The following is a 12,126-nucleotide window of genomic DNA, read 5'->3' on the forward strand; positions in this document are numbered from 1 at the left end:
ACAGTGATATATAGAGAGAGGGAGGGAGGGAGGCAAGGCAAAGAGATAGATAGAACTATATATATATATATAGAGAGAGAGAGAGAGAGGGAGAGAGAATGATATATAGATAGTTACACAGAGACAGAGAGGTAGGTAGGTAGGTAGATAGATAGATAGATAAATGATAGATAGATAGATGATAGATAGATGATAGATAGATAGATAGATAGATAGATAGATAGATAGATAGATAGATAGATAGATAGACAGACAGACAGAGAGACAGAGAGAGACAGACAGAGAGACAGACAGACAGAGATGGGGTTGTTGGACTCCAATTCCCAGCAGCCTTAGCTGGCTTGGGTAAGGGGGTGGGAGCGCCATGTTGGCCAGGGGGTGCATGCTAAGTTGGGGTTCCCCGCTTGCAAAATTGGACTTTGGCAGCTGCAGGGAGAAACACACAGGGTGGACAGTTTTGTCTGGAGGCTAAATTGTGTGATGAAAGGTTGGGGTGGGGGGTAATTATGTCTGGCCTAACAAAGAGAAGGATTAGAGGGTGGCGTGATAGCAGTCTTTCCCTAGTGGAGGGGCTGGCGCAAAGAAGAGGGTGTGTAGGAGCTTCTGTTTGATCAGTGGACTGGACTAGAAGACCTCCAAGGTCCCTTCCAGCTCTTCGGTATCCTGATTCAAACTTCTTATTTAGGGTATAAGAGGACAGGACCAGAAGTAGTATGGAGTAGGTAGAAGCTTGTTTTAAAAAAGAGATCCAACCTAGAACCAAAGAGGAAAATTCCTGATGTTGTGCTCCTGTCGCTGGAGGTTTTCCAGAAGGGTATAAGGTCTCTCGCCTTGGGCAGGGGGCTGGACTAGAAGACCCCCAAGTTCCCTTCCAGCTCTCTTCTTTCTGATTCTGATTCAAACTTATTCTGTAGTATACCAGGGGGCAGGATAAGATGTAGTGGATGGAAGCTAGTTAAAGAGAGATCCAACCTAGAACTAAATAGAAATAGGTTTTTATTTTTTGCAGGGCAAAAAACGATGGGTGGAAACTAAACCAGGAGGGAAGCAACCTAGAACTAAGGAGAAATTTCCTAACACTTAGGACAATGAATCAGTGGAACAGAAGTTGCTTCCAGAAGTGGTGTATGCTATAACACTGGAAGTTTTTAAGAAGAATGTTGGATAGCCATTTGTCTGAAACGGTATAGGGTTTCCTGCCTACGCAGGGGGTTGGACTAGAAGACCTCCAAGGTCCCTTCCGGTCCCATGATTCTAGGGTTTAAGGAAAGCATAGTGGACAGATTACATGCCTGATGCCACTTCTTTTCCGTGTTTTTGTTTTTAAAATGCCGCGTCCAAAGGCCTGCTTATTATTTTTCTCTTCACCCTTCAATGCCATCTGTTGGCAGGAAGCAGAGATGGAAATCTCTGGATGAAAATAAGAGAAGGAATAAGGAGGGGGGAGTGATTTTGTCACTCAGCGTGGATTTGATTTAAATCCGGTCGATTTGAATCACGATTTGAATCACTAGTAAAAAGGCTTGATTTAAATCAACTTGATTTAAAGGAATAAGGGGAAGGGAAGTGATTTTGTCACTCAGGGTGGACTTGATTTAAATCCAGTCGATTTAAATCATGATTGAAATCGATTTAAATCACTAGTAAAAAGGCTTGATTTAAATCAACTTGATTTAAAGGAATAGGGGGGGTGATTTTGTCACTCAGGGTGGATTTGATTTAAATCCAGTCGATTTGAATCACGATTTAAATCACTAGTAAAAAGGCTTGATTTAAATCAACTTGATTTAAAGGAATAAGGGGAAGGGAAGTGATTTTGTCACTCAGGGTGGACTTGATTTAAATCCAGTCGATTTAAATCACTAGTAAAAAGGCTTGATTTAAATCAACTTGATTTAAAGGAATGGGGGGAAAGTGATTTTGTCACTCAGGATGGACTTGATTTAAATCCAGTCGATTTAAATCACTAGTAAAAAGGCTTGATTTAAATCAACTTGATTTAAATCATGATTTTTTTTAAAAGGGCAATAGTGCAGAATATGCAGCCTAACTACACTCCATTTCATGCCGAATAAACTAAATTATTAAGGTAAAGGTAAAGGTTCCTCTCGCACATATGTGCTAGTCGTTCCCGACTCTAGGGGGCGGTGCTCATCTCCGTTTCAAAGCCGATGAGCCAGCGCTGTCCAAAGACGTCTCCGTGGTCATGTGGCCAGCATGACTCAATGCTGAAGGCGCACGGAACGCTGTTCCCTTCCCACCAAAGGTGGTTCCTATTTTTCTACTTGCATTTTTTACGGGCTTTCGAACTGCTAGGTTGGCAGAAGCTGGGACAAGTCACGGGAGCTCCCTCCCATTAGGCGGCGCTCGGGATTCGAACCGCCAAACCTCCGACCTTTCTGATCGACAAGCCCAGCTTCTGAGCCACTGCGTCCCAAACTAAATGACTAATGTATCTTAAATAGAATATTATCTTTAGATAGATTTTTTTTTTGTTACTCCAAAAGCATTTTATTAAAATCAGATTCGGGAAAAATCTGATTTAAAAAAAAAAAAAACCAATTCGAAATTTAAAAATCCATTTTGTAATTATTATTATTTAATTTTTTTTTTTTAAAAAAAACACCCTCCGATTTTTATTCCACCGAGGGGAATATGCCGAGGGACTGTGGCTATCGTGCTCTGGAGTTGCAAAGCTAGGAACAAAAGAATAGATTATTATTATTTTTAATTTAAAAAATAAACCCTTCGATTTGACTCCTCGAGTCCCTAGAAAGAGATTTTCCCCAGCAAAGAGGAGGATGGGGTGATTCACAACACGGAGGTGGGAAAAATATAAATGTGGCCCAAAGGAAATAAGTAAATGCCACAGTACATCTGCTCCTGCAAAGCATCCAGCCCACTCAGGAAAAGTGTGCCTGTTGTTGTCTCTGAGTAGTGAATTCCCGGAAGCCAGTTCGGTCTAACTCCAGGATTGCAAACCTGGAGCACGTGGAGACCCTCTCTGCGGGCACGCGAGGCGTTGCCCAACTCAGTTCCACTGCACATGCACGCGCCCCATCCACTGGTCAGTTGATTTTTGAGTCTCTGCCACATATGCGCCCGAGGCAAGGCGCATGTGGGAGACGAGCCGGCATGCGCGGGGGCGCCCCCACAGCCCCGTTTTCGGTCCCAGGAGGCTTCAGGGGGCCCCGCTAGGCCCAAAACGAGGCAGAGGTGCGTGCGCAGGGCAGCAGGCCACGCAGGGTTTGTGTGTCACACGCGTGTTGCATTATGGGCACCTTGACTTACAACAGCTCATGTTCAAAGTTTACAACGGCAGTGAAAAAAATGGACTTACGACTGTTGTTCACACTTAACCTCTGTTGCAGCGTGTCCGTGGTCAGGTGATCAAAATGGAGATGCTTGGCCACTGACTCGTATTGGTGACGGTTGCGGGGTGCCGTGATCCGCTTTTGCGACCTTCTGACGAGACGAGCCAATGGGGAAGCTGAATTCACTTCACCCCCACCCCCCTGTGTTACTCACTTAACAACCGCAGCATTTCACTTAACAGCCGTGGCAGGGAAGCTTGTGAAACGAGGCGGAACTCAAATTAACCAATGTTCCACGTAGCAGCAGAAATTCTGGGCTCCATTCTGGCTGTAAAATGAGGACTGTCTGCAGGTTGGCAAAGGGGATTTTGCTCAGCCAACCCGATTTTTTGATGCCTGATTATAAAGACTTAATTAATCCTGGCCTCTCTCTCTTCCTCTCTCTCTCGCTTTTACTTTTTCCATTCCCAGTATTTCCCTCCTGCCTTTCCTCTTTCTCTCTCCCTCTCTCTCTTTCTCCCTCTCTCTCTTTCTCTCCCTCTCTCTTTTACTTTTTCTCTTCCCTCCTGCATTTCCTCTATCTCTCTCTCCCTCTCTCTCTCTACTTTTTCCATTCCCTGTCCTTCTCTCCTGCCTTTCCTCTTTCTCTTTCCCTCTCTCTCTTTCTCTCTCTGTCTCTCTCTCTCTTACTTTTTCCATTCCCTCCTGCCTCTCCTCTTTCTCTCTCTCCCTCTCTCTGTCTCTCTTCTCTCTCTCTCCCTCTCTCTTTTACTTTTTCTCTTCCCTCCTGCCTTTCCTCTTTCTCTTTCCCTCTCTCTCTTTCTCTCTCTGTCTCTCTCTCTTTTACTTTTTCCTCCTGCCTCTCCTCTTTCTCTTTCTCCCTCTCTCTGTCTCTCTTCTCTCTCTTTTACTTTTTCTCTTCCCTCCTGACTTTCCTCTTTCTCTCTCTCCCTCTCTCTCTCTCTTACTTTTTCCATTCCCTGTCCTTCCCTCGTGCCTTTCCTCTTTCTTTCTCTCCCTCTCCTTCTTTCTGTCTCTGTCTCTCTCTCTCTTTTACTTTTTCCATTCCCTCCTGCCTTTCCTCTTTCTCTCTCTCCCTCTCTCTGTCTCTCTCTCCCTCTCTCTTTTACTTTTTCTCTTCCCTCCTGCCTTTCCTCTTTCTCTCTCCCTCTCTTACTTTTTCCATTCCCTTCTGCCTTTCCCCTTTCTCCCTCTCCTCCTTTCTCTCTCTGTCTCTCTGTCTCTTTTACTTTTTCCATTCGCCTTCCTTCCCTCCTGCTTTCCCTCTCCCCCCCCCCCTGTGTGTGTGTTTGTGTGTGTGTGTCTGTCTCTCTGCATCCTGGAAAATCAGCAAGTATTAAAAAGAGAAAACTGGGAGGATCATGAAGGGGATGTTAATTAATCCTTGCTGGATCCCGTTTCCTGGAAGCCGTGACATTCTAGGTGTTCCCCCCGCCCACACACACACACACACCTCGTTGTCGTTCCCACATTTGTTCTGCTGGTTTCTGAGTCAGCTCCAGCAAGGGCAGAGTGACCAGACGCTGCTGAAAAGTTTCTGTCGTTTCGTATGCGCGGGTTGTCAGCTTAGGATGCTCTGTGTGTGTGTGTGTGTGTTTGTGAGTGTGTGTGTGTGTGTGATTTCCACCTGTTCCCAGAGCAACCAGACAAGATGCAATGTGCATCTTGGACGTATATTCATTCCTTTGTGCGAACCGGGGGGCGGGGAGGGAAGCCAAGAATTTTTGCAAAGCTTTGCAAGGGGAAATGGGTTCGGAGGTCCCTGGCACTTCTGAATGCTCCATTCCTGGAGGTTTTTTAAGAAGAAATTGGGCAGGCAATTGTCTGGAATGGCGTGGGGTCTCCCTCTCCAGCAGGGGGGGGGGTTTGGACTAGAACAGTGGCCAACAATTAGTGGTCTGTGGATCATTGTTGGTGGTCCGTGAGAAAATCTGGGTGGTCCGCAGAAAAATCCTTTGCATTTTTGATATTGCACTAAATCAGGGGTCCTCAAACTGGGAGGGATACATGCAATGAACGCTTGTGTTGCTGCAGAGAGTCTCCCCCTCCCGGGTCTTTTTGTGCGGGTCGGAGGGGGGCAGAAATTCCCACTTGGGGTCTGCTTCAGCCTCCTGGTGGGCTTTGGGAGAAGGCTGGAGGGAAGTGCCGCTGATGGGGAAGAGCCGGAGGGCCTCGTTCCAGTGGGACTGCATCATGGCCTGGAACTGGCTGACCATCTCAGCCCGCTGAGCCTCCAGGCGCCGGCACCTGGCCTTGCCCTCCCGCAGGTCTTCCCTCTGCTTGGAAAGCCTATGCTCCTAGTCCTCAGTGAGGTGCTTCTGCTGAGCCTCCTTCTCGGCCAGATCCGATTTGAACTGAGCTGTTTTGCCAACTCTTTCTCCTGGGGGCTGCTTAGCTCCAGCAACTGCTCCCTGTTGGGGCCCTAAGGTGCCCGGGCGGAGCAGGCGAGGAGGGGCTGGGAGGGGAGTGGCGAGTAGAGGCTGGTGAGGTGCCCCTCGACGTGAGTGACATCACCCAGTCAGCCACACCCACCCAGTCACGTGACCAGCAAGCCACACCCATGCAGCCGGTCATTAGGCAGATCATATTCATGGTCTGGGGGATTTAAAATTATGAATTTAGTGGCCCCTGAGGTCCGAAAGGTTAGGGACTAGAAGACCTCTGAGGGTACCTTCCAACTCTTGTTATTCTATTAAGCGGTGTGTTTGTGTATTTTCCAAAGCACCTGAAGGCAGGACAAGAAGCAACGGAAGGAAACTAAATGAGGAGAGAAGCAGCCTTTATCTAAGGAGAGACATTCCCTGAATAATTAAACAATGGAACCGCTTAACCTCCAGAAGTTTTTGCGTGCTCCATCCCCGGAGGTTTTTAAGAAGAGCCTGGACAAGCCTTTTTGTCTGGAACGGCATCAGGTCTCCTGCTCGGGCAGGGGGTTGGACTAGAAGACCTCCAGGGTCCCTTCCAATTCTCTTATTCTGTATGCATCCTTCCGTTTCAGTCCTAAGACGTCTCTAATGAGGAAATGTGCTTTTTCCAGCGTTGTGATGTGAGAAGTGCTAAGTCCCCTTTTCGAGACCGTGTTATCATTTAAGACAATTGGCTGTCCAATCGCTTCTTAAAAACTCCCAGTGTTGGAGCATTCACAACTTGAATGAAAAGGAGGGAGGGAGACGGTAGCTGGAGCGCTTACCGAAACTGTCCAAAATGTTGTCGAAGTTGTTGAGATAGTAATAGCCTTGGTCCACCACTGTCTTGTTCCCGATGGTGCGGTTGACCCAACGAAAGGCATCAGCCACCGTGCTGGTGCTGGATGAAAACATACAAATACAAATACAATAGCAGAGTTGGAAAGGGACCTTGGAGGTCTTCTAGTCCAACCCCCTCTCCTAGGCAGGAAACCCTATACCGTTTCAGACAAAAGGCTATCCAACCTCTTCTTAAAGACTTCCAGTGTTGGGGCATTCACAACTTCTGGAGGCAACTTCTGTTCCACTGGTTAATTGTTCTCACTGTCAGGAAATTCCTCCTCAGTTCTAAGTTGCTTCTCTCCTTGATTAGTTTCCACCCATTGCTTCTTGTCCTGCCCTCAGGTGCCTTGGAGAATAGCTTGACTCCCTCTTCTTTGGGGCAACCCCTGAGATATTGGAAGACTGCTATCATGTCTCCTCTAGTCCTTCTTTTCATTAAACTAGACATATATCAATTCCTGCAACTGTTCTTCCTATATTTTTAGCCTCCAGTCCCCTCATCATCTTTGCTGGCTGAAATTAAATAATGTTTCTCTTAAAAAGAGAGAAAATAAACACAGCCGAATGTTTTGAGTTTAAAATGTCTATAGGGACAAAAGAGGAATCAAAGTTGCAACCACAAAATTGCCAAAAGAAGAGAAGCAAACCTTAACTGTTAACTTTTAGTGTTTTTTAAAAAAAAATTATTATTATTTTGTCTGTGGAATATCTTTTTGGCTGCTGATGAATGAATGTTGCTTACTATTTTACTTCTATGTATTGTTGTGTCTATTGTCTGTATACCCCCCCCCTTATTTTATGTAAGCCGCCCTGAGTCCCCTCAGGGAAAAGGGCGGCCTATAAGCATTAATAAATACTAAATACTAAATACTCAACATAAACATAAGATGGGAGTTTCTGAGAATTCAGCCCAGCCCCACTAGATGACCTCCTTTTTCTTCATGAGGTCTAGGAACTTGACAAGTTTCCGGGGACACGGACTTCTCGCTCAGACGCCTCCATCATAATTTGAACCTGACAAGGGCCTCGCCTTCCTTGCGGAGGGAATGTCTTAGGAACAAAGAGGCGAGAAATGGAGCTGTCTACAGTTTAACAACCTTTCCTCCCTGCTTCCCATCCAGATGGCCTCAATTACGACGAGATCCATGATATGTCTAGCCCAGTGACGGGAGAACGGTGTTCTCCGTGGGATCGTGGAAGACGGACTTGGGAAATAAACTACCAGGAAGCTGCCATTTATCTACAGGTGGGCCCTAATTTTTGCTTGGGGGGGTTGTAAAAAATGAAGGAAGATGGGAGGACGGGGAGGGGGAGCGTCCCAGAAACCGCCCTCCTCCAGCCTGAAGAACGGGCGCTAAGAATTCCGGGAGTCGGGAAGTCCACCCATCCCAACAACTGTCCGCTCCGGCCAGCCCAGAGGCCTGGAGCTGCCATTCAGGGGAGGAAACTGGGCCAGTTGCCAAGATTCACCTTCCCTCCTCCACAATCTTCAGCCGAAGAAACTACAAAACTCCTGCTAACAATCCATGATTAATTGCCGGGTGGTTTTCCCTCTGGGTCACAAGTTGATGGGTGTGCACGCTTGCTGTAGGAAGAAGATAAAACACTTTCAAACCATCTCTGTGTTTGGCTGTTTTCGTTAATCCTTCGGAACCTGACGTCAACTGTGGCCAGAAAGGTTGTAAAAACGAGGCGTCCTTCCTTTAAACACTGTCTCGCTTAGCAACATTTTAAGGCTCCGTTGGGGTCGTAAGTCGAGGAGTGACTGTGTTTTGGGTTTGCGCCATAACTAGGTGGTTTTCCTTCTTCTTAAACATTCCAGGAAGGCGAGAACAATGATAAATTCGTCACTCATCCCAAGGACCCCAAAGCCCTCGCGTCCTACCTCTTCGTCCACAACCATCTCTTCTACCTGATGGAGCTCACCACGGCGCTGTTGCTCTTGTTGCTGTCGCTATGTGAAGCCCCCGCCGTGGCCATATTCCGCCTGGGCATTTACGTACGTGGTTCAAAGGGAAGGAGAAGGGGGCGGGGGGATCAAAGGACATAGTGGGGGCTTCCTCCCCAAACCCAAACCCCTTGCTCATAGGAGGGATGGTGGGCGTGTTCTGACCGAGGCTTCGCGAGAGCATGAAGTCAACTCCTGGTCCCGACAAAAAACTCTTTTATTAATTGGCTGTGAATTCCGCTCATTCACATCCAGCAAAGTCTTTCAAGGGAGGATTTACGGTCACAGACCTTATCTGGCTTGGAGAGCTGCCAGGCTGATATCTGGAGTTTGGAGTTTATTCAATTTGTAGGCCGCCCTATTCCCAGAAGGGACTCAGGGTGGCTGAACAAAAGCCAAGGGAGGGGAATTTACAAAAAGTGAGACAAAAACAATCAGACAATACGAACAACTTAAAAGCACAACAGACACAGCAAATTCGAGTAGGGGGGGGGGGACTCAACCCCAGGCTTGCTGGGACAGCCAGGTCTTCACGGCCGTCCGGAAGGCCCGAAGGGTGGAGAGGGTCCGAATCTCCACGGGGAGCTCGTTCCAAAGGGCCGGAGCAGCCACAGAGAAGGCCCTCCTCCGAGTAGTCGCCAGCCGACATTGGCCGGCAGATGGAATACGGAGGAGGCCTAATCTGTGGGATCAAATGGGTCTGTGGGAGGTAATCGGCAGAAGGCGGTCTCTCAAGTACCCAGGTCCAATACCATGTAGGCCTTTATAAGTAATAACTAGCACCCTGAAGCGTATCCGGAGACCAATAGGTAGCCAGTGCAGCTCGCGGAGGATAGGTGTAACGTGGAGAACTTGGCAAGGAGTCTCGGAGAGTCAGGAGCCAATTAAGCAAACTAATTGCCTCCTGCAAACTCCACTCCCCTTTCGTTCCTCTTTTATTTCCTCTGGGAGGGGCCATTCACCGTCCCCCTGTGGCTTTCCTCCCAAGTCGACCCCTGTTCTTTAGCCGTTCCTTTCGTCTGGCAATTCTGCGCATGCGCACACTGGGAACAGGCTCCCGCTGTTCTTCTGCCTCACTGATGTCTGACTTCGAAGGCAGCTGATAACTGGCATACGGCTCTGGCCCCCTCTCTGCCTCCGACACAGAGCCCTCATCAGAGCCTTCCCCAGACTCCAGGACTGGCCCATGTTCCTCCCCAACCCTCCTCACTGTCCGAATCTGCCGCCAGCTCTGCTGGCCGCTGGCAGGCCACAATACTTACAAACAACAAAAGTCACAGATCAACAATCATAGTTACAATCGTTCGCCCGCAAGATACAAACCACAAGTGATAAATCATAAGATACCAAGAGGAGAAGATAGTAGGAAAGATAAGTGGTTGAGAAATGAGGAAGATGGGAAGGGTAAAAGCCACGCAGCCTGCTACACGATGAGTAAGACAAGGCTGTAGGAATGAGGTGTTCAAGCCTTAAAAGTTGCCTTTGATTTTGGAGAGCCTCGAATGTAGAATCCTGGAGCTGGAAGGGTCCTCAAAGATCATCTAGTCTAGGGGTCTCCAACCTTGGCAACTCTTGTGGACTTCATCTTCTAGATTGTTTTGCTTTGCTTTGCTGGCTGAGGGATTCTGGGAGTTGAAGTTCACAAGTCTTAAAAGTTGCCAAGGTTGGAGACCTGTGATCTAGTCCACCTCAAGGCAGGACAGAGATCATCTAGTCCACCCACCCCCTGCTCAAGGCAGGAGCTGTTTGGTTTTTTACGAACGAGCGAAGGAACATGCAAACTCCTGCAAACTCCACTCCCCTTTCGTTCCTCTTTTATTTCCTCTGGGAGGGGCCATTCACTGTCCACCTGTGGCTTTCCTCCCAAGTCGACCCCTGTTCTTTAGCTCTTCCCTTTATCTGGCAACTGTGCGCATGCACCTCTCACTCTTCCCCCTTCCGGTTTCAGGTCCATGCCACCTTGGAGCTGTTCGCCTTGACCGTTGTGTTGTTCGAACTCTCCATGAAATTAAGATGGCTGGGCGGCCATACCTACATCCGGCACAAAAGGACCATGGTCAAGGTAAGGCTTTACCTACCTCGCTTGAAGTCGCCTGGTGTTTTTAACCTGGAAATATATTCCACCTAAAGGGACGTGGTGGCTTGGTGGTTAAGACACTAAACCACTGAGCTTGTTGATCAGAAAAGTCGGCGGTTCGAATCCCTAGCAGCACGTAACAGAGTGAGCTCCTGTTACTTGTCCCAGCTTCTGCCAACCTAGCAATTCAAAAGTAAAATCCCCATTCCCGCCGCACTCCGGGGCCAGCCAGATGTAGCATTTGCTAATTCTCTGAACTACTCAAAATTTCCGCTACCGGTTCTCCAACTACTCAAAATTTCCGCTACCAGTTCTCCAACTACTCAAAATTTCCGCTACCGGTTCTCTGAACTACTCAAAATTTCCGCTACCGATTTTCCGAACTACTCAAAATTTCCACTACCGATTCTCCAACTACTCAAAATTTCTGCTACCAGTTTTCCGAACTACTCAAAATTTCCGCTACCGGTTCTCCAACTACTCAAAATTTCCACTACCGGTTCTCCAAACTACTCAAAATTTCCACTACTGATTCTCCAGAACCTGCTGGATTTCACCCATGCTGTATACCCTGAGAATTGTTAAAGAGGATCCATCTTCACTCTCTCCCTCCCATCCAAAATTATTTAAGCTCCACCCCCTCTGGAGGATCCTGGGAATCCAGGCTGCATTCCACCACACCCGATGCCTTTCTCTTATCTTTTCCTCCCGCTGCAGACCTGCGTCCTCTTCCTGCAGTTTGTAGAAGCGGTCGTGGTCTTGGTGCGCCAGACGTCCCACCTTCGCATCACCCGAGCCTTGCGGTGCATCTTCCTGGTGGATTGTCGTTATTGTGGCGCCGTGCGAAGGTAAAAGGGGTTAGGTTGTCTCTGACCCAGGCTGGCGTGATGCCCTTGGCAAGGAGACTGCTGTTTCTCTTTTCACTTGCTGTTCGATGAAGAATTTTATAAATTGGGGGTATGCCCCGTTTTTTGACCTGGATGGCTACCTGCAGCACGGGGCCCTCATTTTGTCTGGCAGAGTGCTGCAGGAGGCCATCCAGGCCAAAAACGGAGCACGCGGGGGCCGTGCATAGCCGCCCCCAGCCAGTAATGGTGTCCTCTTATCTTTGCTCCTGGTTTAGGACTGGGAGCATGCACGCCCAGCACTTCTGTGTATGCGCAGAACCTTTTGTGAAGGCGTCTGGGAGGGTGGGCGGAGCCTCCCGCCGCCACTGCTGCTTCTCCCGAACCGAGGTGAACCAGCAGAATGCCACCTCTGCCCCTGGCATCCCATTTTGGTCGCTGACACTCAGCAGGCTGGTCCTTTACCGTATTTTTCGGAGTATAAGACTCAGCTTTTTCCCTCAAAAAAGAGGCTGAAAATCTGGGTGCGTCTTATACACCGAATACATTTTTTCCCTCCCAAAGCCCCGCCCCCTTCACCAAAATGGCCGTGCATGCACTTTTGGAGGCTTTCAGAGAGCTCCCGGGGGCTGGGGAGGGCAGAAATGAGCAAAAAAGGGTCGTTTTTTGCCCC

General features: G+C 48.3%; 1 protein-coding gene across 2 annotated transcripts in view; it reads left to right on the top strand.

Moving 5' to 3' along the window:
• TPCN1 (two pore segment channel 1) overlaps positions 1 to 12,126 on the top strand; it is a 44,564-nt gene that overhangs the window by 1,234 nt on the left and 31,204 nt on the right. For both annotated transcript variants that reach the window (XM_087705659.1, XM_087705660.1), the window contains exons 2-5: positions 7,705 to 7,829; positions 8,406 to 8,582; positions 10,480 to 10,593; positions 11,326 to 11,456. In XM_087705659.1, coding sequence (XP_087561785.1) covers positions 7,705 to 7,829; positions 8,406 to 8,582; positions 10,480 to 10,593; positions 11,326 to 11,456 — 547 coding nt within the window. The remainder of the gene's footprint in view (positions 1 to 7,704; positions 7,830 to 8,405; positions 8,583 to 10,479; positions 10,594 to 11,325; positions 11,457 to 12,126) is intronic.

This window comes from Thamnophis sirtalis, unplaced genomic scaffold, assembly GCF_051295495.1.
Source record: "Thamnophis sirtalis isolate CommonGarterSnake01/CBP01778 unplaced genomic scaffold, rThaSir2_p1.2 scaffold_2, whole genome shotgun sequence".
Classification (NCBI taxonomy): Eukaryota; Metazoa; Chordata; class Lepidosauria; order Squamata; family Natricidae; genus Thamnophis; species Thamnophis sirtalis.